This window comes from Dasypus novemcinctus, chromosome 27, assembly GCF_030445035.2.
Source record: "Dasypus novemcinctus isolate mDasNov1 chromosome 27, mDasNov1.1.hap2, whole genome shotgun sequence".
Taxonomy (NCBI): Eukaryota; Metazoa; Chordata; class Mammalia; order Cingulata; family Dasypodidae; genus Dasypus; species Dasypus novemcinctus.
The window spans coordinates 913,813-941,537 of NC_080699.1; the positions used below are offsets into that span (position 1 = coordinate 913,813).

Sequence of the window (27,725 nt, forward strand, 5' to 3'; positions counted from 1 at the left end):
TTTATGGTTCTAGCTTTTATATTTAGTCTTTGATCCATTTTGAGTTAATTTTTGTATAAAGTTTGAGATAAAGGTCCTCTTTCTTTCTTTTGGCTGTGGATAGCCAGTTTTCCCAGCACTGTTTGTTGACTAGACTGTTCTCAGCTGGACGGGTTTGACCGGCTTGTCAGAAATCACTTGACCATAGATGCGAGGGTCTTTTTCTGAGCCATGAATTCAGTTCCATTGATTTGTGTCTATCTTTATGCCGGTACCATGCTGTTTTTACTACTGTAAGGTAATATGATTTAAAGTCTAGAAGTGAAATTCTCCAACTTAGCTTTTCTGGCTATTCAAGACCTCTTACCCTTCCAAATAAATTTGATAATTGTGTTTTCCATTTGTTTTTAAAAAAGGCTGTTGGAATTTTTATTGGGATTGCATTGAATATGTATATCAATTTAGGTAGAACTGACATCTTAATGATGTGCATTGCTAGTATATAGAAACACCGCTGATGTTTGTGTATTGATCTTGTATCCTGACACTCGACTGAAATTGTTTATTTGATCTAGCAACTTTGCTGTAGATTTTTTGGGACTGTCTATGTATAGGATCATATCATCTGTGAATAACAAAAGTGTGACTTCTTCCTTTAAGTTTGAATGCCTTAAATTTCCTTTTCTTGCCTAATTGTTCTAGCTAGAACCCCTCGCACTATACTGAGCAACAGTGGTGACAGTGGGCATCCTTGTCTTGTCCCTAATCTCAGTGAGAAAGCTTTCAGTCTTCCACCATTGAGTACAATGTTAGCTGTGGGTTCTTCATATATGTCCTTTATCATGTTGAGAAAGTTTCCTTCAATTCCTATCTTTTGTAGTATTTTTATCAAGAAAAGATGCTGTATTTTGTCAAATGCCTTTTCTGTGTCAATCAATATGATCATGTGATTTTTCTTCGATTTATTAATGTGGTGTATTATGCTGATTGATTTTCTTGTGTTAAATCACCCTCGCATGCCTAGTATAAAACCCACTTGATCATGATGAATAATTCTTTTAATGTGTTGTTGGATTCGATTAGCAAGTATTTTGTTGAGGATTTTTCCATCCATATTCATTAGGGAAATGGGTGTGTAGTTTTCTTTTTTAATAATATTTTTACCTGGCTTTGGTATTAGGGAGATATTGGCTCCATCGAATGAGTTTGGTAGCATTCCTTCTTGTTCAATTTTTTGGAAGAGTTTGAGTAAGATTGGTATTAAATCTTCTTTGACTGCATGGTAGAACTCACCTATGAAACCTCTGGTCCTGGGCTTCTCATTTGGGGGAGCTGTTTGATAACTCTTTCAATCTCTTTATTTGTGATTGGTTTGTTGAGGTCTTCTATTTCTTCTAAGGTCAGTGTAAATTGTTCATACATTCCTTGGAATTTTTCCATTTCCTCTACATTGTTTAGTTTATTGACATACAGTTGTTCTCATCCTCTTATGATCTCTTTTATTTCTGTGGGGTCAGTAGTAATGTGCACATTTTCATTTTTTATTTTATTTATTTGCATCTTCTCATATTTCTTTGTCAGTCTAGCTAAGGGTTTGTTGATTTTGTTAATGTCCTTGAAGAACCAATTTTTGGTTTTGTTAATTCTAATTTTTTTGTTGTTGTTGATTCTATTTTTTTTTGTTGTTGTTTTTCTCAATTTCATTTATTTCTGCTCTGATCTTTACAATTTCTTTCCTTTGGCTTGGTTTGGAATTAGTTTGATGTTCTTTCACTATTTCCTCCAGGTGGGCAGTTAGAGCTTCAATTTTAGCTCTTTATTCTGTTTTAATATAGCATTGAGGGCTATGAATTTCACTCTCAGCACTGCCTTTGCTGTCTCCCATAGGTTTTGATGTGTTGTATTCTCATTTTCATTCATTTCAAGATATTTGCTGAATTCCCGTGCAATTTCTTCTTTGACCCACTGATTATTTAAAAGTGTGCTGTTTAATCTCCATATATTTGTGAATGTTCCCTTTTCTTTTTTTTTTTTTTTTTTTTTTTTAATCAGGGATTTTTTTTTTTTTTTTTTTAAAGATTTATTTATTTATTTAATTTCCCCCCCTCCCCTGGTTGTCTGTTCTTGGTGTCTATTTGCTGCGTCTTGTTTCTTTGTCTGCTTCTGTTGTCGTCAGCGGCACGGGAAGTGTGGGTGGCGCCATTCCTGGGCAGGCTGCTCTTTCTTTTCACGCTGGGCGGCTTTCCTCATGGGTGTACTCCTTGCGCGTGGGGCTCCCCCACGCGGGGGACACCCTTGCGTGGCACGGCACTCCTTGCGCGCATCAGCACTGCGCATGGCCAGCTCCACACGGGTCAAGGAGGCCCGGGGTTTGAACCGCAGACCTCCCATATGGTAGACGGATGCCCTAACCACTGGGCCAAAGTCCGTTTCCCACCCTTTTCTATCCATTACTGATTTTCAGCTTTATTTCGTTAAAATCAAAGAAAGTGTTTGTAGAACTTCAGTCTTTTTAAGTTTATTGAGACCTGATTTGTGACCAGTATATGATCTATCCTGGAGGGGGGGTCCATGAGCACTTGAAAAGAATGTATATCTTGCTGTTTTGGGTGCAATGTTCTACAAGTGTCTGTTAGGTCTAGTTCATTCATCGTATTATTCAAGCTATTTCCTTATCTTCTGTCCAGATATTCTCTCCAATACTGAGAGTGGCATGTTGAAGTCACCAGCTTATTATTGTAGAGCTGTCTATTTCTCCCTTCATTTTTGCCAGTGTGTATCTCATGTATTTTGGGGCACTCAGGCTAGGTGCATAAATATTTAATACAGTTATTTCTTCTTGGTGAATTGCCCCTTCTATTAATATGTAATGACTGTCTTTGTCTCATATAACACTTTGCATTTAAAATATGTTTTGTCCAATGTTCTATCACTACTCCAGATCTTTTTTTAGTTAATATTTGCATGGAATGTCTTTTTCCAACCTTCCACTTTAAACCTGATTGTGTCCTTGCATCTGAGGTGAGTCTTTTGTAGACAGCACATAGATAGCTCCTGTTGTTTTTATCCATTCTATCAATCTGTGTCTTTTGATTGGGGAATTCAGTCCATTAACATTCAGCATTACTGTAGAGGCATTGCTTGCTTTGTCCATTTTATCCTTTAACTTTCCACTGTCATATCTTACTCTTGTCTGCCTTTTTAACTTTTTAGTTACCCTTACTAATAATCTTCATTCCTGCATTCTTCTCCAAGTCTCTTGCCCTTGTCTTTTCCTTTTAGTTTGTAGCATACCCTTTAGCATCTCTTGTAACTTGTTCTTTGGTAACATACTCTCTAGTTTTTGTTTGTCTGTGAAGAATTTAAACTCACCCTCGTTTTTGAAGGACAGTTTTGCTGGATAAAGGATTCTTGACTGGCAGTTTTTCTCTTTCAGTACTTTAAACACATCAAACCACTTTCTTCTCTCCTTCTTGGTTCCTGTTGAGAGATCAGCACTTAAATCTCATCAAGGTTTCCTTGTATGTGACGCATTGCTCTTCTCTTTTTGCTTTCAGAATCCTTTATCTCTGGTGTTTGTCATTCTGAATAGAAGGTGTCTTGGATGTTGATAGTCATGTCTTTCTTAGTCGGTCATTATTTCCTCAAATATTCTTTCTGCCCCTTTTCCATTCTTCTGGAACACCAGTAATGTATACGTTTACATCTTTGCATTGTCATTCAGTTCCCTGAGACCCTGTTCCATATTTTCCATTCTTTTCTCTTTCTGTTCTCTTTTCAATTTCAGATGTTCAATCCTCCAATTCACTAATTTTGTCCTCTACCAATTCAAATCTGCTGTTATATACCTCTAATGTATTTTTAATCTCATCCATTGTGTCTTTCAAGCCATGAGTTCTGTTACTTTTCATTGCAGGCTTTCAAATTGTTCTTTATGCTCAACAATGTCTTCTTAAATTCCTTCATCTCTTTAGCCATATTTTCCTTCAACTCCTTGAATTGATTTAGGAACTTTGTGTGATGATCACTTATTAATTGTCTTAAATCCTGTGTCTCTTTGGGATATTTGGTTTGTTCTTTTGGCTGTGCCATATCTTCCTATTTCCTAGTATGGCTTGTAATTTTTTACTGATGTCTAGGCATTTGAAAATGTTGGTGAATATTCTCTGATGGTCAATTTCTCTCTTTTGTCTAGTGGTTTGTTGCACAGGTCAGTCTTTGATTTTTGGTGAAACTTATTCTGAGTCTTTAAAATTGCCCAGTTTAAGTTATCCAAGTAGGGCCAGGGTCTCACTAATGGAAGCAGATCCCATCCAAGGGGTCTGGGATGAGAGACTCCAAAAATCATTTTTCCTCCTTGAAGTTTCATGGCTAACCAGCAGATGGCACTTGCAAATCTTTCCATGGAGGTGTCTCTTTCATCCTTCACTTTCTCGTGATTTTGATCTGGCCACAACTATGATTCAGAGCAGCTTACTATATGCCAGGCACTGTGATAACTTCTTCATAGATAGACCATGTAATCTTCAGCAACTCTATATTAATCATCCTGTTGATGAGAAGCTAACACCCACAGAAGAAAAGGAAATTGCCCAAGTCACATAAATAATACGTGGTGGTGATAGGATTTGATTCCTGGCAGTCTAACTCCAGAACCTGTGTGCTTAGCTGCTGGCCTGTTGGAAACCCAGCCTAGTGCAAGGAGTTTATGGTTGCTTGAGTGAGAACATGCTGGGCCTTGGAATCCATGTTAAGCACATTTGGCTTTCATCCCAAGGGTGGTGGGAAGCCATGGGATGATTTCCAGCAAAAAGCAATGCAATACGATTTAAGATTTGAAAGGATCACTCTTGCTATAGGTTAGAGAATGGGATAGAGAGGCAAGAGATACAGTGAACCCAGTTAGTATGTTACTGCAGAAGTCCAGGTGAGAGATAATTTAGACTACTGTCGAGATGGACGTAATGGATGAATCTGAGAAGATGCAAGGATAGGCCCTTGTGGTACTTTGGAAATGGGGAGTGAGGGAAAAGGACAGTGGCAGAAAGCTTCCTTTGTTTCTGGCATGTGGCATTGAATATGTGGTACCTTTCACTGAGAGAAGGTAGGTGAAGCCCAGGTTTAGAAGAGGAGAGCTGTTGCTCCTTGGGAAAGGTTGAATTTGAGGTCTCTTTGAGGCAAGGGGAAATGTCAAATAGTTGAATATCAGTGAAAACATAAAGATGAGGTCTAGGCTGGAAATATAAAATTGGGAGTCACTGGTGTGCAGATGCAGGTGACACCTTGGGACGGTTGGGATCACTGGTGTGCAGATGCAGGTGACACCATGGGACGGTTGGGATCACTGGTGTGCAGATGTAGGTGGCACCATGGGACGGTTGGGATCACTGGTGTGCAGATGCAGGTGACATCATGGGACGGTTGGGATCACTGGTGTGCAGATGTAGGTGGCACCATGGGACGGTTGGGATCACTGGTGTGCAGATGCAGGTGACACCTTGGGACGGTTGGGATCACTGGTGTGCAGATGTAGGTGGCACCATGGGACGGTTGGGATCACTGGTGTGCAGATGTAGGTGGCACCTTGGGAATTGCCAGGATCACTCCAGGAGAGACTGTTGGGCATGGAAGGAAAGAAGCAAGTACTATGCCTTGAGGAATCTTGACCCTGAAATGTAGATAGAGGAGAACAAACTGGCAAGCAGACTGAAAAAAGTTACCAGAAATAACAATGTGATGTCACAGGAGCCAACGGAAGAGAAATGTGGAGGTGAGAGGGAGCTAACAATAATATCAAAGGCTTCTGAGGGGTCAGGGTAATGCAAGGAATTTTAAAAAAATGTCTTTTATATTTAATAGATGGAAAGTAGCCCTCTGGATTTTTTTTTCTTTTATATTTTAGTCCCCTATCATGTTAGATGAATTTATCAAGTTAGAAAGCAGTAAATAACATTAGTTTAACTTCAAGTAAAAATGGTCTTATCAAAATACTAGTCAGTGTACCATCACCTTATTTTGAAAGACAATATAAGAATTTACAAATAAAGGATATGTCTGCATCTTTTGGAAACCATTCTTGAAAACATTGAACCCATAATTCATTAATTACCCAATAATTTGCATATAATTATTTTCTTGAAAATATCCCCTTAGAATTTAGTTCCAAAAAAAGGAAAATAAAAAAGAATTTAGTGCCAGAAAAACTGATACTCTCACTTTAAGAACTGGTATGTTTCCTTTAATTGGGCAAAGAAACAATATGCCATAAGATATTTTTCCTTTTCATTTGAAGTCCAGGAAATTCAGCACTACACTTAATACTGGAGGGATCTATCTTATTAGATTTATCTCCTGCTTCTTCTCTGTAGGTTTTGCTTTCTGATTTTATATTCTGAATAGTATGTGGCATATAAGTTTACTTTATAAAATGATTTCTTTTCCTTTTAGAATAAAAATGACCAAAAGTTAGTATCTAAAAGAAAGTTCATTAATAAATACATATATAAAAATAGCTCATATACCTACATTCCCAGTATGAAAGAGATAAAATGTAGATATTAATATCTACTTTATGGGATTGCTTTGAAGAATAAATGAGACTTACACAAAGTACCCACAAAGTATAGTAGGAGCTTGGATGTAGTTTTCTTCCTTTATACTTCTCAAAAAATCAGATTAAGTTTTTGTGATAGATTTTGTAGTGAAAAAGGTATTTTTTTAGTTACAGCTTTTCTTTGGATTGTCTTAGCTATATTGGCTCTTTCTTAAAAATTATTTTTTTAAGTTTTAGTTAGGCCTGTATTTTATTAAGAAAATGGGAGAAGAGAAAGAAAATAACAGATTATGGGTCCCAGGTATACTTGCATGCTGGTCGAGGCAGAACAAGGAAGAAGGGCAAATGAAGGGCGAAAATGGCTGGTTTACAGATTACAGAACCCCACTACAGATTAAAGTCCCCCGATGTACTTGCATGCTGGTCCAGGCAGAGCGAGAAAGGACAACAATCAGGACAACACAGCTATTTTGGCTCTTGTTGTCTTATTTAAACTTGATTGCTAATGCCTAGCGCATTTGCTAGCAAGGGGGTGTTCCAGGGTTTGCTGAGTGACTCAACAGTGAATGAACTTGGGCCTCGCCCACTTCCGTCGCCGTTCTGCCCCTCACCCTCCAGCCCTCTTCTCGCCGCCAGTCCAGCTCTCCCTGTCCTTCCAGGCCCCTCAGCTCGCATCTCCATTATGAAGCTTCTGATCATTTAAATCTGCAGTTTGGTTTCCTGCCTTCTTCCCAAGTGATTTTCAAACTATTTTTTGTAATAATAAACTTTATCGTTAGAGAAGTTTTAGATATACAGAAAAATTACACCAGTAGTACAGGGAATTCCAGCATAACCCCCCGCCATACACATAGTAACCCCTGTTATTCACATCTTACGCTCGTGAGGTGCATTCGTTACAAGTGACGCACCAATGTGGAAGCATGCTACTGACCGAAGTCCACAGTTCACATTGTGTTGTGCTGTACGTTTTATAGGCTTTGACAAATATATAATGCCACGTGCCCCTCATTGAGTGTCATACAGAGCAATTTCACTGCCCTAAGAATGCCCTGTGTTCCACCCATTCACCCCCCCGCCCCCTTCTGAACCCCTGGCAGCCACTGTCTCTATAGCAATATCACAAATTCTTCCATTAACACAGCTAACAACTGCAATATCAATGTATCTACTTTGGTCTGTGATTGCTGTCCCCCTTACGTCTGTTCATTCCTCAGACTTGAGGGATTTGGGGTGATGTCCTCTGACTGCTTCAGCCTGAGGGGGGACTTAGACATTATGGGGCAGATGGAAGGAATTGTTTTGCTTGCAGCTGTAGACACTCCTTGTTTGGGGATGGGATTTGTCCATCATCATCATTTTCAAAGAAGACCTAAATAAAAGGGAGGATATTCCAAGTTCATGGATGGGAAGACTAAATATCATTAAGATGTCAATTCTACCCAAATTGATATATGGTTTCAATGCAATCCCAATAAAAAATCCAACTGCATTTTTTTACAGAAATGGAAAACCAATTTTTCCATTTCAAACCACTTTTAGCAGTGGCCTTTCTTCCACTGAAAACCCCATGGCAACGTAGTTTATGCTACAGATACAAAGGAGGCGCTCTGCCTGCTTGCCCCTCCCCTGAGGGAGGACCCTGTACCCTGCAACTTACAGGTCTTCTATGGGGGTGTCACACATGTTTTAACCCACAGTTACACTCAGCGCATCACTGTGGTTCTTCTCCAGTTGCCCCATGTGTTTGGAAGGCACGCCTGGTCTCCCCGACAACCGCGAGCTCCCTTAGGCTGGACAGACCGACTTCCTGCCCGTGACTTCTCACACATGCGTGGGGCAGCTGGCACGAGTGCCCCCGAGGCTCACTCTCTTCTGCTGCTTCCCTTTCTCTTCTTTTTAAACTTTTTATTTTGAAATAATTTCAAACTTACAGGACAGGTGCAAAGAAATAATGCAAACCCATCCAGAAAACTCTAACATACTCCCCTCCCAGATTCTCAGACCCTCCAATTTAACATTCTGCCACATTTGCCCTATCATACTATCTATCCTTGTGTCAATCAATCCATCCATCATCCATCTACCTACCCACCTGTCTATCTGATTGTTTGTTTTCTGAACCTTTGAGAGTAGGTTTTACACATCATGCTACTTAATACTTCCGTGTACGTTTCCTATGAACAAGGATATTCACTTATGTTACCAACTTAAGTACACTGTCAACTTCAAGATCTTTAACATTGCTATGAAGCTTACAATCTATAGTCCAATTTTTTTTCGTGTATTTCAATCATGTCCATTTGACGCTTTTCACCTCCACGGTCCTGTCGAGGGCCATGCTTGCCTTTAATCGTTGCTATCTCTTTAGTTGCCTTTTTTCAGTTGTGGAAATATATATAAAACATGAACTTACCCCTCTCGACCACCGCAAGTAGACCACTCAGCAGGCTTTACCACATTCACAGTGTTGCACCACCCTCGCCACCGTCCAGTACCGGAACGTTCCCACCACCTCACGCAGAGCCCCATGCCATTGTCTTGTTTGCCAAAGGGCTGCCAATGCCAAGTGCCAGAAATGGATTGGCTTTTAGAAAGGGGATTTATTTGAGGTAAAATCTTACAGTTCCAAGGCTGTGAAAAGTCCAAATCGAGGCACCATGAGAGGTGCTTTCTCGCCCAAATCAGCTGCCACGTGGTGAAGCAAGATGGCCGCCGCCTCTGCTAGGTCTCCGCCCTTCTGCAGCTGTGGGCAACCCTGGCTCACCTCTTTCCGGGCCTCCTCAATCAGTCTCGGCTGCTTTCTTCCCGAGCTGAGCCACGAGCTATCAGTCACATGGCTCATCTCTCCCTGGGCCTCAGCTCTTTGACCCTCTCAGGGGCTTCTCTCCTTGCAGATCAGCTGTGGGCGAAGCTGGACGCTTTCACATGACCCGATCAAATATGGCGGCTTCCTTTGTCCATGTGCAGACCCTGCCAGAAGGCGGAGACCCGAGCCAGCTCTCGCCTCACCGACATAGTTCAATCAAAAGCCCTAAATTGATCTTATCAACTAAACTAATAAAAAAATCCACAACTGAATTTAATGCAATCAAAGGCTATCACATAGTCTTTCTCTTTGGGGGATTCATAAAATAGTCTAAAACTGCCTTACCCTTTATGCATTATCTCCCCATTCCCCTCACCACCCCCCAAAACACATACTCTACTTTCTTTCTCTATGAGTCTGCATATTCTAGCTATTTCATAATGATCTTTTATCCATGTAGTCGCATGTATAGAACTTCATTCCTTTTTAAGACTGAGTAATACTCCATTATGTCTATACCACATTTTGTTCATCTGTTCATCTGCTGATGGACATTTGGATTGTTTTCACCTTTGGGCTATTGTAAATAATACTGCTATGAACAGTGTTATACAAATATCAGTTTGAGTCCCTGCCTTCAATTCTTTTGGGTATTTACCTACAAATGGAATTGTTAGTCATACAATAGTTGTAGTTTAACTTTCTGAGGAAACATCAAACTTTTCCATAGTGGCTGCACCATCTTACACTCTGACCAACAATGTATCAGGGTTTCTATTTCTCCACATCATTGCCAAAACTTGTTATTTTCCATTTTTTAAAATAAAGCAATTCTAGTGGATGTGAGGTAGTATCTCACTGTGGTTTCAATTTGCCTTTCCCTAATGGCTAATGATGTTAAAGCATCTTTTCATGTCCTTGTTGGCTATTTGCACATCTTCTTTAGAGAAATGTCTATACAAGTCCTTTCCCCATTTTAAAATTGTCTTTTGTCTTTTGGTTGTTGAGTTGTAGAAATTCTTTATATATTCTGGATATTAAGCCCTTATCAGATATATAGTTTGCAAATATTTTCTCCTGTTGGTTGTCTTTTCAATTTCTTTCTTTTTTTTTTTTTAAGATTGATTGATTTATTCATTTCTCTTCCCTTCCCACCCCCCTGCCCCGGTTGTCAGTTCTGTGTCTATTTGCTGCGTCTTCTTTGTCCACTTCTGTTGTTGTCAGCAGCACAGGAATCTGTGTTTCTTTTTGTTGCATCACCTTATTGTGTCAGCTGTCCATGTGGGCGGCGCCATTCCTGGGCAGGCTGCACTTTCTTTCATGCTGGGCGGCTCTCCTCCTGGGGCTCACTCCTTGAGCGTGGGGCTCCCCTATGTTGGGGACACCCTCATGTGGCACGGCACTCCTTGCGCACATCAGCACTGCACATGGGCCAGCTCCACACGGGTCAAGGAGGCCCGGGGTTTGAACCGTGGACCTCCCATGTGGTAGACGGACACCCTAACCACTGGGCCAAGTCCGCCGCCTCAATTTTTTTTTTTTTTTAAAGATTTATTTTTATTTATTTAATTCCCTTCCCCTCCCCCAGTTGTCTGTTTTCTGTGTCTTTTTGCTGCATCTTGTTTCTTTGTCCGCTTCTGTTGTCGTCAGCGGCACGGGAAGTGTGGGCGGCGCCATTCCTCGGCAGGCTGCTCCCTCCTTCGCGCTGGGCGGCTCTCCTTACGGGGTGCACTCCTTGCGCGTGGGGCTCCCCTACGCGGGGGATACCCCTGTGTGGCAGGGCACTCCTTGCGCGCATCAGCACTGCACATGGGCCAGCTCCACACGGGTCAAGGAGGCCCGGAGTTTGACGGGGTAGACGGACGCCCTAACCACTGGGCCAAAGTCCGTTTCCCTCAATTTCTTAATGATATCCTTAGATACACAAAGGTTTTTAATTTTGATCAAGTTCAATTTATCTGGGTATTTTTTCTTTAGTTGCTCATGCTTTTGATGCAAAGTCTAAGAATCTATTGCATCTATATTGATGCAAAGTCTAAGAATCTATCTAAATAGATTTTGGATATAAATATCCTAAAGGTATTTATAGTTATGGCTTTTATGTTTAGTTTGTAGATCCGCTTTTCTGTTAATTTTTGTGTATTAACAAATACACAGAAGTGTGAGGTAGGGGTGCACTTTCATACTTTTGCATATGACATCCAGTTTTCTCCGCACCATCTGTTGAAGAGACTGTTCTTTCCCCGTTGAGCGGACTTGGCTCCCTTGTCAAACTCTCCTCCTTCTTGAGCTGGTGCAGGGAATCACGTCTCCCTCCAGGCGACCCACAGGGGGAGCCCTTGCTGTGGACGCACTGGAAGTGCCTGGCTCTGGGTAAGGCCCTTGGTGTCCGGTGCCCCGTCCAGTTCTCACAGCCCTCTGAGGTGGACATCAACATTCCCGAGTCACTGGTAGACAACTGAGAGGTTCAGTAACGGCTCAAGTCCCACACAGTGGACGCCATGTGCTTTAATGTGCTCCAGTCCAACGCCCTGGCCCTTTCAGCGTGGCATGAGCTCTCTGTGGTTTAGCTATATGCTGTCTCTTCTCTGTAGGTGCCCTGTACCCAGATGGAACATCCGGAAAGAACAAAGATGACGACGTGGTTCCCCCTGGCCAAAACTACACCTACGTCTGGCCCGTGAGGGAGGAGTACGCCCCTGCGGCCGCGGACGCCAACTGCCTGACCTGGGTGTACCACTCGCACATCGACGCACCCAAGGACATCTGCTCGGGGCTGATCGGCCCGCTGCTGGTGTGCAAGCCAGGTGAGGCAGGCTTCCAACGCTGGTGTGCAAGCCAGGTGAGGCAGGCTTCCTGCTGCTGGTGTGCAAGCCAGGTGAGGAAGCATTCCCACCGCTGGTGTGTAAGGAAGGTGAGGCAGGCTTCCAACGCTGGTGTGCAAGCCAGGTGAGGCAGGCTTCCTGCTGCTGGTGTGCAAGCCAGGTGAAGAAGCATTCCCACCACTGGTGTGCAAGCCAGGTGAGGCAGGCTTCCCGCTGCTGGTGTGCAAGCAAGGTGAGGCAGGCTTCCTGCTGCTGGTGTGTAAGCAAGGTGAGGAAGCATTCCCACCGCTGGTGTGTAAGGGAGGCAAGACAGCCTTCGCGTGTTGAAAAGTGTAGGTAAGATTCGGTCTTGTTTCGTCCATCTGCTTTGCTATGCGTAGAATGTGCTGCTTCTTCCAAACTTTCCCTAAGGAATTCCCGAAGGAATTTCCCTAGGAATTTCCCTAGGAAAATTCTTCAAACAGGGAAGAGTAGTCTGACATCTAGGGCTGTAGGAATTAGATGTGTAGGCAGTAATCCAACATCTGTCCAAGAACCAGCATTCTGAAATGCGTGATTTTTGAAATGGGGAATGCCATGTTAATAGCTGTTCACACCACACACGGAAGAGAGAAAAATTTAGTCAGATGACCAAGGATGCTTGCACCTCATTATTTCATCCAAATAATCAGCTTGCTTTTTATTCCCTATTTATTTTTTTACAGTTTTTATTTTGCCAGGTTGCGACAGTGTCTGGCTCACGAGTCGCCTCTTCATGGCACTCTCCTTCCATCACGGCCTCATGCCTCTGTCCCCGTCACCCTCGTGTAGGTCCTGACAACCTCCAGCATCATCTGACACCAGCGCAGGTAGCAAAGCTCTCCTCGATTCAGTCCACCGTGAACTTTTTTCTCTGCTTTTCTGAATGTGTCTGACAGGTGTCCTGAATAAGTACTCAGGGACGAGGGCTGATGTGGACCGGGAGTTCGTTATAATGTTTACTCTGGTGGATGAGAACCAAAGCTGGTACCTCGATGAAAACATCAGGCAGTTCTGTACCGACCCTGATTCCGTCGACAAAGAAGATGCTGTTTTCCAGAGGAGTAACAAAATGCATGGTGAGTGTTACAAACACCTACCTCCCGTGGATTTGTGTGTCTCATAATGTAAGGGGTGCTGAGTACACAGAAATGTTGAGCCTAATTTTTCAAGATTTGTAGCTTAGTGAAAAGAAGGGTTAGAAAATGGTTTATGACATGATACATGCCAAAGCCTAAACAACCTGAGGAGGGACAAGGCGGTGACTATGTGTTAAATAGGGTGTAAAATATGGACAAAACTGTGGTACAAAAAACAGGAGGATTTATGACATCATCAAGACACTAAGGGAGCCCAGAGGGTGGGTAGATGTAAGTGGACAGAAAGGGGAGAGGAGAATGAAGTCATCACCGTGTAATAATCCTATGTTTTGCAACCTCTTGCTTTATCTTGTAACCATTTTTTAAATGATTGATAAATGTCAAGGGCTATCTAGGCATAGGGTTTAAATACACACTTGTGAGCTTGTTTGTTTTCCCAATTTTTTAAATCAACAAAATTTATTGAGCACCTAAGATGCGCCAGACCCTGTCATTGCTGAAAATGGGGAATTTCAATAGTTACTCTGTGAGTTGAGACAGGGCACTCACCCACACCTGTTCTGGCGAGCAGTGGCTTCTAATGGAAATTACTGGTGATCTTGGTCCACTCTTGCAGAGAGCTTGTGAGCGCAAGGAGGAACCTTGGCGTGTCCCCATTTCGTTCTCGACACAGCTCCTCCAGCTTTTGCTTGTCTCTCAGAGCCACCCTAACTGAGGCAGCCCCATGTAGTCAGAATCATGAGGGACAGGAAGGAGCTGAAGATGCCCTGAGACCCCATTTTACAGACGGAGAAACTGAGGTCAACGTGCTCATCAGTGCTGGTGCTTCCAGCACACTGCTCGCCCCTGCCCTCCTAGTGGTACCTCAGTCGCCTGGGTCTGGGGGTGCTTGGACAATGCTTTAGGAGAGAAGGACGTAAAGGAGCAGGGAGAGGGGACAGGAGAGAGGAAGCCTGAGTGGAAAAGGCCTAAGTTCACGTCTCTGCTGTGGCCGTTACTCTTCATCCACGATCCTTAAAATTAGGAGACTGTGTCTCAAATATTGCTGAAAGCTACTAGTTATGAATCTACATGTGAATCCTCTTACTCTCTCTTTTAGGGTGAGATGGAATGAATTACATAAGCAAATCTAGACTACTTCAAAAATAAAAGCCAGCTTCCGTGCAGGAGGTGTTTGCAAACACCAATCCTTCACACTAGCAAAGGAGACCTAACAAGTACAGAGAAGAAATCAGCTTGAAAAACAGTCTGTAGAAGATGCTCGCCCAGGGTGTGATTCAGTGATAATTTGCTTAAGCTTACCTTTAAATTTGGGGAATGACTTAGAATTCATTGTGCTGCTCAAGCCATTATTATCTCAGTAGCACTCGCTGTTACCTCGGTCTTGAGCTCCAGAGGCGATGGCATGGCTTTTAAAAGGGCTGAATCGAGGTTTTCTCCCGCCTTGGTCCGGTCCAGCCTGCTCGTACCTGCGGGGCAGTGCTGGGCCTGGACTCCCGGTGTGAGCGCAGTCCGAGAGACTCTGCCCAGCAGGGCCTGGCGGGCAGGCCCCATTGAAGGCAGCCAAAGAGACGCGTGTCTCGTGGACTCTTCAAATGCTGCGTTTCCTCTCCATCTTGCTGCATGTTTTTGTTACCCGAGTCCCTCTTACCAGTGCCACCTCTTGCTAGGTCCTGGCAGCTGTAAGAGTGAGTAAGACCAAGTTTCTAGCTCCAGGGAGCCTGGTGGAGAAGGCAGATACGCAAATGAAGGATTCCCTGAGAGGTAACAGAGATTCTGGAAGTCTGAGCAGTCTGGTCACCTCTGGCTTCCTTGTGATCACACAGCAGCTCCGAGGTGGTTTTCAGTGTGGAGCGATCTGACTTTTACTCTTGAAAGGATCAATACAAAATTTTCATGCCCTTACAGAGCATATATTTTTAAAAAGCCCTGCTTTTCTGCGCCACAGCTTTACACCAGTCATCTGAGCTGGCGTTCGGCTCTGCCATAGTGCCCGTTGCCAACGTGGACCTTAGCGTGTGGCCGGTAGCCTGCTTGCCTCTACAGCGAGCCTGCCACAGCGCGTTTCTTTTTCAGCCCTGAACGGGTACGTCTTTGGGAACTTCCCCGAGCCGGAGCTGTGCGCCGGGGACTCTGTGTCCTGGCACGTGTTTGGAATGGGGAATGAGATAGACATCCACTCCATCTATTTTTACGGAAACACCTTCATCAGCAGAGGACACCGCACTGATGTCGTCAACCTGTTCCCAGCCACCTTCCTGACCTTAGAAATGATGGCCGAGAATCCTGGGAAGTGGATGATAACTTGCCAGGTCAGCGACCACCTGCAAGGTAAGAAAGGCACAGAGCCGTTTGGAGGTGCGGAGAACGGTATAATTAAACCACGGTCAGGAGGCCTTGAAGTACCTCAGAAACTGAATAGGTGAAAAAGGGAAAGGACTTGAAAAAACACACATTCTATTCTAAGGAACTGTAAGTAGCATAATAAAATTTTAGCCTTGGAAAGGACTTTATAGATAATCTGAACCAATCTCCCATCCGATTCTTTTTTTTGGCATACCGCCAAGTCCCATCCAATTCTTCAGTTCCTTCTTGAGCATCTCTTTAAGTAATGTAGCAGCCCACTTTGCCCCTGGACTGCTCCATTAGAAAATTCCTTATACTGAGTCCAGTGACTTGTAGTTCTCTCCAGGCCAGGACAGGTGGCGGTAAAATGGGCTGGGTCAACTGCCTCCTGAGTGCCTTGATCCTGGTCCCTGGAGCTACTTGGAACAGGTCTGAGTTTGGCTGGACCGTGCCAGAGGAGTGAAAAGAAAGCATCCAGAGGGCAGGTTGGCCCCAGGAGGAGTCTCGAATGCCACGGCCAAGGAAGTGGCACTGTGTTTGGAAGGCAGCTGGAGTCCTAATAGCTCCTTGGACGTGCTGGTGGCACAATCAGTGCTAGGTGATTTGTGTGCAGAAAGGATCTGATGGAGAGATTCTGGACACTGGGTGCTAGTTAAGAAGCACTGGCCTATGAGCTATGAGATTTCGAGGATCTGACCTATGATAGTGAAAACATCCTCAGAATGGGGGAAAATGTGCTAATGGGATAGACAGAGAAGAAATAATGTTTGATAAAATTTGTTAACTATCACTGTACAGACACTAGCAGAGACGCAACTGTCCAGGGCTGCTTGGATAACACATTCTAGTTCCTGTCAATCTTAACCAGTTAATCTTAGCAATAGTCAGCTGGGTTATCCTAATTAAATTCAGCTCAACAAGCATTTGTTGATCACTTAGTACCATACACTGTCCTGGGAAGATGGAGATGAACAAGACAAAATTCCCATTCTTAAAGGATCTCATATGTCAAATCTGGGAAGAAACATACTTTAAAATCAAAACATTAGCAGCTGTTGGAGACTAGTAGGACCATCAACTGGACCTGCAGCTGTGGACAGAAGCTGGTGTGTGGACAGTCTCTGAAACCCAGTGTCCCCTCAACTGTCCACATTATTGTGGAAAAATCAGAAGATACAGATTAACAAATTTTAAAAATAGTAATCCCCTCTGGAGGTAATGCTGCCCCAGTTAGTACCTACCCTCCTGACTGTTTTCTATTCCTATCTAAATAACTTCACCTGTAGTTTATAAAATGAAATCAGTGTATGACTGCTGCTCGGTAGCTTGCTTTTCCCACTTATTAATAAATCACAGATAAACTCCCATGTCAGTGAATATAGATCTATTCATCATTTATAATGTTTCCAGTGTCCATTACAAGATTACCATTTATTTAGCCAACACCCTATTGCTGAAAACTTGTATTTCCCCCTCCCCATTATTTTGCTATTATAAATAATACTGATGAACATCAATTTACAGATATATTTGCACTTTTGTCTGAATATTTCCGTAGAAAAAGTCCTAGATTTGGACTTCCGGGAACTTATGTTTTGATTTTTTTTAAAAAGCTTTGGAAATACATTGCCAAATTCCAGTTTAGAAGTTGTTACTCTTTCAGTGTGTGAGCATGCTTTTTTCCCTATTCCTCTGTCACTGCTGAGAATTGTCACTTTCCTAATCTTTGCCAATCTGACAGTGAACAACATTATTGTTCTGATTACTATTAAGGTTGAACATTTTTTCACATGCCTTATTGGCCAATTGTATTGGGAAGATTTGCTTTTTTCTTCTTTATTTGTTAACAGTGATTTACATATTAATCTTTTGTCGTATGTGTCACAAATAACATACTGGCCATGTATCCTTTGCCTTTAAAGTTTTTATGGCCCTATTTCCTGTTCGAAAGTTTAATGGTCATCAAGTCCCACCTACCAGTCTTTCCTGTGGGGTGTCGTCCTGGTGTGAGCATTTGCATCTTGGCTTGTCGTTTGTTTTGCTCTGTTCTGCAGCTGGGATGCTGGGACAATACAATGTTAGCACCTGCAAAACTGCCAGTCCTCACCTCAAGATGAAGGGCCGACAGAGGCACTACTTTATTGCTGCTGAAAAAGTTCTTTGGGATTATGGTCCTCAAGGCTACAACAAATTCACTGATCTACCCCTGAACGCCTCTGGCAGGTAAGCGCTCTTCTCTTTGCTGGCATCTCTGAGTTTCTTGGAAAGCAGCTTCCGAGGGCTTCCTGTTAGATTTCACAAGTGCTCCAGGCACTGCTGTGGTGAGTAAATAGACCAAATGGTTAGCAAATGAGATGGCCCCAGACTGTCAGGCTAAGGGGACTGGCAGGGCATTTATTGCCTAATGACTTGCTGGCTAAACCAAAGGATCACAATCATCCGCTTATCCATCCATCCATCACCCACCCATCATTCCCCATCCAACTACCCATCCATCCATCCACCCATCTATCCATCCACCCATGCATCCACCCATCCATTCATCCACCCATGCATCCATCCTCCATCCATGCATCCATCCATCTACCTACCCATCAATCCATCCATCCACCCATATATCCGTACATCCATCCACCCACCCATCCATCCATCCACCCATACATCTGTACATCCATCCACCCACCCACACACCATCCCTTCCTCCCTCCCTCCCTCCATCCATCCAACATGTCTCAAGTACCTACCTGTGCAAACTATGGTACTAAGTTCCCTAAGAAGTAGTCAGCTGATAGTGAGTAGATGAGGCCTTTGCACACAGGGGACTGCCTTGCAGAGGGAATGAGGCAAGACTTTCTGTCAGTAGAGATGGACATGCCAACGACGGTTGCCCTTTTACCTCATGTAACTTATGCCCACTTTCCCCAGAATGTCCTTTCCCTCCCTATGCAGTAAAATGCCAATTTTCCTTCAAAGCCTAACTCCAATGTCCCCTCCCAGTCCAATGAGTCATATTAAATTGTTTTCTCTCAGGGCTCTGTAGCACACGGTATTTATCAAATTGAATCGTAGCAATTCTTCAAGTAGATGAACTCTCTTACGACTTGCTATTGTGGAATCATATGCAGTGATGCCTGAAAGCATTATCCTATGGTCCTTTTTATATTTGGAGGATGTTTTTTTAAAAAATTACCTTTGTGATCGATAAGATACCCTTTGTTTTTCTAATTGTGATTTTTTTATTCATTCATTCATTCTTCACCACACTGATGTACTTTAACCTTGCTGTTTTAGCTTCCTAGTCTGCTTAAAGCAAATACCATGAAATGGGTTGAGTTTAAACAATGGGAATTTATTAGTTTACAGTTTTGAGACTGAGAAAATGTCCCAATCAAGACATCATCAAGGCAATGCTTTCTTGTAAGACTGGTTGCCAGCAATCCTGGGTCCCTCTGTCACATGGCAAGGCACATGGCAGAGTCTACTGGTCACACCCTACTGTTTTGGGCTTCATTGATTTCAGCTTCTTGCTTCTGTCTGTCTGTCTGTCTCTCTTCATTCCATTTATAAAGGACTAGAGTAATTGGATTAAGACCCATCCTGACTGAGGTGGGTCCACCTTAACCGAAGTCGCCTCATCAAAAGGTCCCACTTAGAATGGATCCACCCACCCACAGGAATGGGTTATCTTTAAGGACATGTTTTTCCTGGGTATAGACAGTTCCAAACCCCCACACTTGTCTGAAGAATTTGAACTTATGATAAAACTCTTTGATATCAATGTTCTCACTGATCAATATTTCTCCATAAATAGAATAATGAGGATTTGCATTTAAAATGTCTTAGAGGTTGTATTAGTCAGCCAAAGGGGTGCTGATGCAAAATACCAGAAATTGGTTGGTTTTTATAAAGGGTATTTATTTGGGGTAGGAGCCTACAGATAACAGGCCTTAAAGCATAAGATACTTACCAAAGTCTATTTTCACTTGTTGGAGCAAGATGGCTGCCGACGTCTGCGAGGGTTCAGGCTTCCTGGGTTCCTCCCTTCTGGGGTCTTGCTTCTCTCTGGGTTCAGGGTTCCTCTCTTCCCAAGGCTTGCTTCTTCCTGGGCTCAGGGTTCCTCTCTTCCTGGGGCCTGCTTCTCTTTCGTCTATGTTTTTACTTTCTGGGGCTCCAGCTTAAGGCTTCAGCATCAAATTCCAACATCAAAACTCCAACATCAAAACCCCTCAACTCTGTCCTTTGCCATGCCTTTTATCTGTGAGTCCCCACCAACCAAGGGGTGGGGACTCAACACCCTAATGACGTGCCCAATCAAAGCCCTAATCATAACTTAATCATGCCCAGGTACAGACCAGATTACAAACATAATCCAATATCTACTTTTGGAATTCATAACCATATCAAACTGCTACAGAGGTCATTCAGAATTCTGAAGTATCTTCTGAAGCATAAAAGATTAAACTATATTCTACCAATATTTAACATGATATGTGAAAGCACAGTATACTAGGTGGCGTGAGGGATACAAGGATGTTTTAGATGACCCTTGGGTGGGAAACACAGGGGAAGAGAAGAAACTGTATACATTGTAAATAAGAGCAAGAGGAATGGTCCAGAATGAGTTCTCTGGTCACCCCCAGAGAGCTAAGTTAGCCGGTGAAGACTTCACAGAGGACTGGACTTAATCAGGGCCTTGCAGGACGTAAGCGAAGAGACAAGGGAGGGGGTTTACATTTTAGATGTGGGGGTAATGCAGAGCACCTGTGTACCAGAGAGAGCGAGGCACTCAGGATGACCAGGGCAGAAGGTGTTCCTAGGTGAATGGGCATTTGTATAGAGTAACAGGGAGAGAATGGGGGTAAAGTAAAGTGGAAAATACTTGCAGTGGTCCTTTAATCCTATATTTATGAAATTGAACTTTATTTGATTGGCAGTTAAAGGTTTTGTAGAAGGTAAATGATAATGAAAATCACATTTTTGGAAGATTAATCTTTTAATAACATGTATGCTAATAAGAATAAAAATGAGTGAGCTAGTGTGAGATAGAGAGTGCGGGCGGGCAGTCTGGTGGTTCACAGCACATGGGGATGAGGGTGTGAGCTGGGGTTGTGGCAGCGGAAGGAAAGGACAGGAAAAGATGGAAGGATGAAGAACAGCTGCAAATCAAGGATGAACAAATTAAGGAGCTAAGCTGGAAAGTAAAACCAAAGACCGTTCTAGCTGGTGTGACTGGGAGGGTGATGGTGATTGGCAGAAATAAGATAGTGTAGTAAAGTATCAGGCAGCATTTAAGTTATTGTATTCACAACTCTGAATTTTGGTGTCTCATTTCTATGGTGTTACTATAACTCTCCACTAATTGAACCATTTGATTAACTAGACACTCCATTCCTTAATCATGCCAGATACCAAAGAGCTTACTATATGCAGAGACTTTTCATATTGACACCAGCAAGAGAGAGAGGGATGTTTATTCTGCACAGAAGCCAGTTAGCTCTTTGTTACTTTGTAGGACACCGTTCTGGAGCTCCAGTGCTGGTGAGTAAGGAGTGCGCCTGTGTCTTCCCTAGGTGCTAGCTTTCTGGGAAATAAAGCACAATGGCTAAGAGAGAAAGGAGCGTGAGCCCCGTCAGCTCTGAAGACCTCTCAGGCTGCTGATTGTTCCTGGGATCTTGGTTGACGCCTGTGCTGAGTCTCTCCTGGGGGGCGGGGGAGAGAGGGTGGAAGATAAAGAAACGAAGCTCCGTGCTTCCGGCCTTCGGACCTGTGGAGAGAGGGGTTCTCAGGTTCCCATGTCTTTTTACAGCGACTCTGAGCCTTACTTCACACAAGGGGACAACAGGATAGGAGGAAAATATTGGAAGGTTCAGTATATGGAGTATATTGATGCGACTTTTACTCGAAGGAAGAGGCTCTCTGGGGCAGAAGCCCACCTTGGAATTCTTGGTACGGTAACATCACCCCTCCTGTGGAACTGGGGATCCCCACCTCTGGAGAATGACTCTTCTCCTGTTCCCTTCCTTCTCTTTTCTTCTCTCCCCCTCCTCTTCTTGGAATCTCTCAGGCCCGGTCATCAAGGCGGAGGTGGGCGATACCTTGCTGGTGGCCTTTGCCAACAAGGCGGACCGAGCCTACAGCATCTTGCCCCACGGTGTGGTCTACGACAAGGCATCTGATGCAGCCCCCAACGTGGACGGTGAGCCTCGGCCTGGCTGGGCAGGGGCCGGGACAGTGGTGGGCGCAGGGCCAGGCCAGGCGACGTGTCCAGGGCAGGTGCCTTCCAGCAGCGCCGGGCTTGGCGAGGGTCCCCACCTTCCAAACCTCACTCCCCCCCTGCCAAACACAGGTAATAATGTCACCTCCAGGGCGCTGGGGAGAGACGGAGGGATTCACACAGGGCGCGGCCACAGCAGGTTCTTAGGACTCGCCCTCAGTAATGCAGAGCATCTCACAGCGGGCTGCCTCCTCTGCCCCCACTTCTCCAGGGTGGAGCGCACCTCTGCTGAAGGTGCACATCGTTCCATGGAGGCGGCTGAGGGGAAATCTGACTCCCGTAGTTTTTTTAAAAGATTTATTTATTTCTCTCCCCTTCCTCCCACCCCCAGTTGTCTGTTCTCTGTGTCTATTTGCTGCGTCTTCTTTGTCCACTTCTGTTGTTGTCAGCGGCACGGGAATCTGTGTCTCTTTTTGTCGCGTCATCTTGCCGTGTCAGCTCTCTGTGTGTGCGGCGCCATTCCTGGGCAGGCTGCACTTTCTTTCGCGCTGGGCGGCTCTCCTTACGGGGTGCATTCCTTGTGCGTGGGGCTCCCCTACACGGGGACACCCCTGTGTGGCACAGCACTCCTTGCGCGCATCAGCACTGCACGTAGGCCAGCTGCACACGGTCAAGGAGGCCCAGGGTTTGAACCACGGACCTCCCATGTGGTAAGCGGACGCCCTAACCACTGGGCCAAGTCCACTTACATCCCGTGTTTTGTTGACATCAGCATCTTAGACGTGGTCTTTGCTGTGTCTGTCTACAGACATCCAAACCAGGCATGGTGTGCGCTGTCACACAGTAGGTGTGCAGGCTCTCCATCGTGAGCCGCTCTTGGGAACGCTGGTCTCCTTGGTAACCCTCTTCACGCCCGTCTTCACGCCCAGCGCCTGGCGACCAGCCGAGAGCAGGCTTGGTGGGGGCGGGGGGAGGGCGGCTCCTTCTGCCCCCCGCCTCCCCCCCCCCCCCCCCCCGCTGCTATAGCCCCTGGACCTGTGCTCCCTCTCTTTTTAGGTCAAAATGTTCAAAATGGCTTTTTTGTGTGTCTGCAGAAGGGAGGCCATGGACCACCAAAATGTTTATGTCTCTGTTTTTTAGTTCAACAGGCTTCTTTGGCCCCTTTAGGCAAAGTGCTGGAGAAGACACGAGTCTAGTCTCAGTCTAGCTGGAGAGACACCGTGTGGGGTTCGGTGCCCGGTCTGTTTGCACCCCAGCTCGCCGTCTGTCACCTCTGTGTCCCTCGGCATTCATTACCTCCTGGACCTTGTAGCTATGTGGGGTGTTTCCTAGTCCACCATCTAGATCGCCAGCTCCTTAAAGACGGGCTTTGGAGGAGCTGTTCTGGGTGTCACCTGCGTAACCGGGTGTAGCACAGCCATGTAAAGGCACTCGGTGGCATTGCATAGATGTGCATCGACTGTTGAATGACAGCTGTCGCTCTTTCCACCTGTGGGAAGATACTCCTTGGACTTCAGTTTCCATCTCGTAAAGCAGCAGCTTTGACGGTGGCCTCCTCGCAGGATGCGTATAGGGGAACAACTGTCCCTGGGCAAAGTGCCACCGTGGGAGAAGTCGCCAGCCGATGCCCCGCCTGCGAGCTCGTTCTTGGCCGTCGCTTTGAGTAATTGTTTCCCTGATCTCCTTAGGATTCCTGAAACCAGGGGCACACGTAAAGCCAGGGGAAACCTTCACGTACAGGTGGACGGTTCCTGCAGGAGCGAGCCCAGCCCCCGGGGACCCCCCCTGCCTGACCTACATGTACTTCTCAGCCGCCGAGCCCATCAAGGACACCAGCGCCGGCCTGGTGGGGCCCCTGCTGGTCTGTAGGAAGGGCGCCCTCAACGCCGATGGGACCCAGGTACGCCAGCGTGTCACCAGCGAGTGACGAGTGCCGCGGCTAGAGACTGCGTAGCGACAAAAAGTCAGTTACAGAACGCGGTTTCTCTGGCTTCCTCTTGAAATTGGCTTCTATGTAGTGTGCTTTTTCGTTGTTTGCTGGTATTGGAAATTTAAGATCCAAATTTCCAGGGTAAGAGATGCCCACCCAGAGGCCCAGGAGTTTTGCTTGTTGTGGCTGGGGTTCGGCGGGCCTCTTGCCTTGTGCATTGTTTTGGTTCTGGAATCTTCTCAGCTCTATAGGGAAGGCCGGTGAGGGTCCTGTCCTAAGTAGGGCTCCTTAAGCTTGCCAGCGCGTAAGAACCACCGGAACCCCTGCTGAGCGGCCCTCTCTCCAGATGCGCAGAACAGTTAGATCAGAACCCCCAGGTGATTCCAATGTGCAGCCAAGAGTGTTAACTAGGCTCCAGCGCAGAACCACGGGGACCCGGAGTTTAGTTATCATGGCTGAAGAGAGCCCGTGGGTAATTTCCTAGACCATCTAAGAGGCGTGGATGGTTGCGTTGATTAGTGTGGCCAAGAACAGCGTTTCAAGCTATGTCTACGTGATAATAGATGCACAGATGCAAAGAGGAAAATCCAGTCATTTAACAATTTGGAATTATTTCACCAAACAGAAATAGCAAGAACATTTATATAATGGATTATTTTGTGGCATTTGGTCTTGTATGGATTCGTTTCCAGGCTTAAAGGAATCTCTGGGTTTGGAGGACATGGGGCATCTCGAGCCAGCTCAGCTTTTCGTGTCCCCACACAAAGAACCTGTCCCAGAGCTGTCTAGTGCTGGGTGTCCCTGGCCCTCTGAACGTACCCTCAATGACGGATGTGTAGTAAGACTGAATATTTGTATGAACCACAAAGCAACAATCACATAAGGCAAGCAGGATCATAGTCCCTATTTTAAAGCCAAAGACACTGAGGCTCTGAGATGTGGAGTGACGGCCCAGGAAAGACCCCAGTAGCTGGTGGAAGTCGGCAGAGGACGTGGGACTTGACATCCAGCTTGTCCTTTTCCCTATATACTGCTCTGCTTTTGCATCTCTTTCTAGTAAATTGCTGTAAATTCTCCCAGTGGTGAGTGGATGTCATTGAATATGGGCAGAGGACGTCAGGCCCTTTTCTGACAGTGCTGGCCCACCACAGTGGTCATTTGATCAAGCTCACCGCCGCCACCCTGTCACCACGTCTAGGTAGCTGTCTAGGTACTTACCTATGTGTCTATGTGTGTGTCCATCATCCATCTCTATGGCCACCTCCCTGTCTGTCCGTCCATCCAGCCAGCCATACATTATCCATCCATCATCTCTCATCTACATATCTACTTATCTGTCATCCTCATCCCTCCATCTATCCATCCGTCCATCCCTCCCTCTATCCATCCATCTACATCTGTCTTAAGCCTTTTATTTTAATTTTCTGGGTTCCAGGGCCATTGACTGAACCCAGGACCTCGTATGTGGGAAGCCGGCCCTTGACTGCTGAGCCACATCGGCTCCCCTGAGTTGGTTTTTTCATTTGTTTGCTTGTTGTTGTTTTTGCTTGTTTTTTGTTTTTGGAAGGCACTGGGAACCGCACCCAGGACCTCCCGTGTGGGAAACAGGCACTCCACTGCTTGAACCACATTTACTCCCTTAAGCTTTCATTTTGAAATAAATTCAGAGTAATGGAAAATTGCAAAAGAAATTACAAAGAATTCTCATATCCCCTTTATGCAGATTCCCTAAATAAAAACATCTTACCTTACTTGCTTTATTATTCTCTTTCTTTTTCTTTGTTTTTTTTTTTTTTTAAAGATTTATTTATTTATTTAATACCTCCCCTTGCCCGGTTGTCTGTTCTCTGTGTCTATTTGCTGAGTCTTGTTTCTTTGTCCGTTTCTGTTGTCGCCAGCGGCACGGGAAGTGTGGGCAGTGCCATTCCTGGGCAGGCTGCACTTTCTTTTGTGCTGGGCGGCTCTCCTTACGGGGCGCACTCCTTGCGCGTGGGGCTCCCCTGCGCGGGGGGGCACTCCTTGCGCGCATCAGCACTGCGCATGGCCAGCTCCACACGGGTCAAGGAGGCCCGGGGTTTGAACCGCGGACCTCCCATGTGGTAGACGGACGCCCTATCCACTGGGCCAAGTCCGTTTCCCTGTTTTTTTTCTGAACCCTTTGAGAGTAAGTTGCAGACATGCCTCTTCAGTGTGAGTTTCCCAAAACGAAGGATATGCTCTGACGTAAGTACATTGTCATTATCAAAATCAGGAAATCAGCATCCATACAGTACTGTCATCTGATCTACAAATTAAAATGTGGCCGATTGTCTCGTTACTGTCCTTTATAGGAAAGGAGCCCATTTTTTGTGCAGTCCCGGCTCTAATCTGGGCCCATCTCCCCATCGCCGCCTCTTGTGGCCTCTGGCATTTCATCCCGCGCAGCAGCGTGACTTTTCTGAAAAGCCTACAGGGGGTGCTGTCAGCCCCCCAGAGTGGCCGCTGCCCTCCGGCGCCTCCTAGGCGGCCCTGTGACCTGGCCTTTCCGGCTCCTGGGGCCCACAGCAGTCCTCTGCCCCCTCACGGGCCGCACCAGGTCCCTCGGCCTGGAGAGTGCTCCTCCGCGCCCCCCGCACCTTCTCACCAGCCCCTCAGAGCAGCCCCCGTGCCCTTGCTAACGTCCCGCTGGCACCATCCCTGAGCTCAGTCTCTGCATGTTGCCTGCCCCTGCTGGACGTTTTCCTTGCTTCTTCGTGTGCTTCTGTGTATCATTCTCTTTCTCTTATGAGAATGTCATACCAGGGAGCAGGGACCTTGTCTTCGTATGTTCATTTCCTGGAACATTCCTTACACTCAAGAAATATTTATGTTGCATAAGTGAAATGCACACTTATCCCTAAAATTGTACTAAGAAGCTTAATTCAAAGAGAATACCGTGTTGCACACATCTCAAAGCAAAACTCATTTCCTTTCCACATTTAAACTCTCCGAGCTGTGCAGTGGTTTAGAGTTGAGACCTCCGCGTCTCCCTGCTGTGTAGCTGGTTGTCCTTCAGAAACACAGGCTCAGGTACCGTGCCGCGCCCTGGGCTCAGGTGCCTGCACCATGCCCTACGCCAGACTCAGGTACCTGTGCCCTGTCCTGAGCTCAGGTGCCCACGCCATGCCCTGCTGCAGGCTCCAGTGCCTGCACTGTGCCCTACTCCAGGCTCAGGTGCCCACGCTGTGCCCTACGCCAGGCTCAGGTGCCTGCACCCTGTCCTGAGCTCAGGTGCCCACGCCATGCCCTTCTCCAGGCTCCAGTGCCTGCACTGTGCCCTGCTCCAGGCTCAGGTGCCCATGCCATGCCCTTCTCCAGGCTCAGGTGCCTGCTCTGTGCCCTGCTCCAGGCTCAGGTGCCCACGCCGTGCCCTGCTCCAGGCTCCGGTGCCTGCTCCAGGCTCGGGTGCCTGCGCTGCGTCGTGCTCCTGGTGACACCTGCTCTCCAGAGCTCTCTGTCGGCACTCACCCAGGTGCCAGGGCCCTGTCGCCTTCTAACCTTTTCTAACACGCTCCCATCCTCTGAGACTCACCATTTCCCCTGTTCTCCAGATGCCTCTCCAGTGACAGGGCTCCCGCTCCACCCCTTTCCCTGGCCTGTTCCTGTACTCTGGACGGTTGTAACTACCACTAATCGTGAGCTAACTTTAATCGCTTGCTTCGTGCTTGCCAGGCATTGCACCGAGTGTGCTCCTTGTGTGATCGGATTTAATTTTCACACGAGAGGAGGCGTAGCCTGACTTAGAGAGGACGAACCACTTGCCCCAGGTCTCGCTGCAGCGAGCAGAAGCGCTGGCATCAGAATCCAGCCTACCTGTCCCCAGAGCCCACGGTCTTTTAAAAATATCCATCTTTGACCCTTATTTTTATGTATTTATATTGTAGTTTGGGGGGAAAAAAGAAACCAACCTTCTTTCCATAGCCCCTGGTCTTA

General features: G+C 45.6%; 1 protein-coding gene across 5 annotated transcripts in view; it reads left to right on the forward strand.

Annotated features, from left to right (window-relative positions):
- The window catches only part of HEPHL1 (hephaestin like 1), an 83,507-nt gene that overhangs the window by 23,211 nt on the left and 32,571 nt on the right, over positions 1 to 27,725 (forward strand). For all 5 annotated transcript variants that reach the window (XR_011647607.1, XM_071212304.1, XM_058289359.1 and 2 more), the window contains exons 3-9: positions 11,936 to 12,148; positions 13,084 to 13,263; positions 15,361 to 15,615; positions 17,685 to 17,853; positions 21,437 to 21,576; positions 21,695 to 21,826; positions 23,533 to 23,744. Coding sequence is in view for 4 of the 5 variants with exons in the window: in XM_058289359.1 (XP_058145342.1) it covers positions 11,936 to 12,148; positions 13,084 to 13,263; positions 15,361 to 15,615; positions 17,685 to 17,853; positions 21,437 to 21,576; positions 21,695 to 21,826; positions 23,533 to 23,744 (1,301 nt within the window). In the remaining variant the exon portion in view is untranslated. The remainder of the gene's footprint in view (positions 1 to 11,935; positions 12,149 to 13,083; positions 13,264 to 15,360; positions 15,616 to 17,684; positions 17,854 to 21,436; positions 21,577 to 21,694; positions 21,827 to 23,532; positions 23,745 to 27,725) is intronic.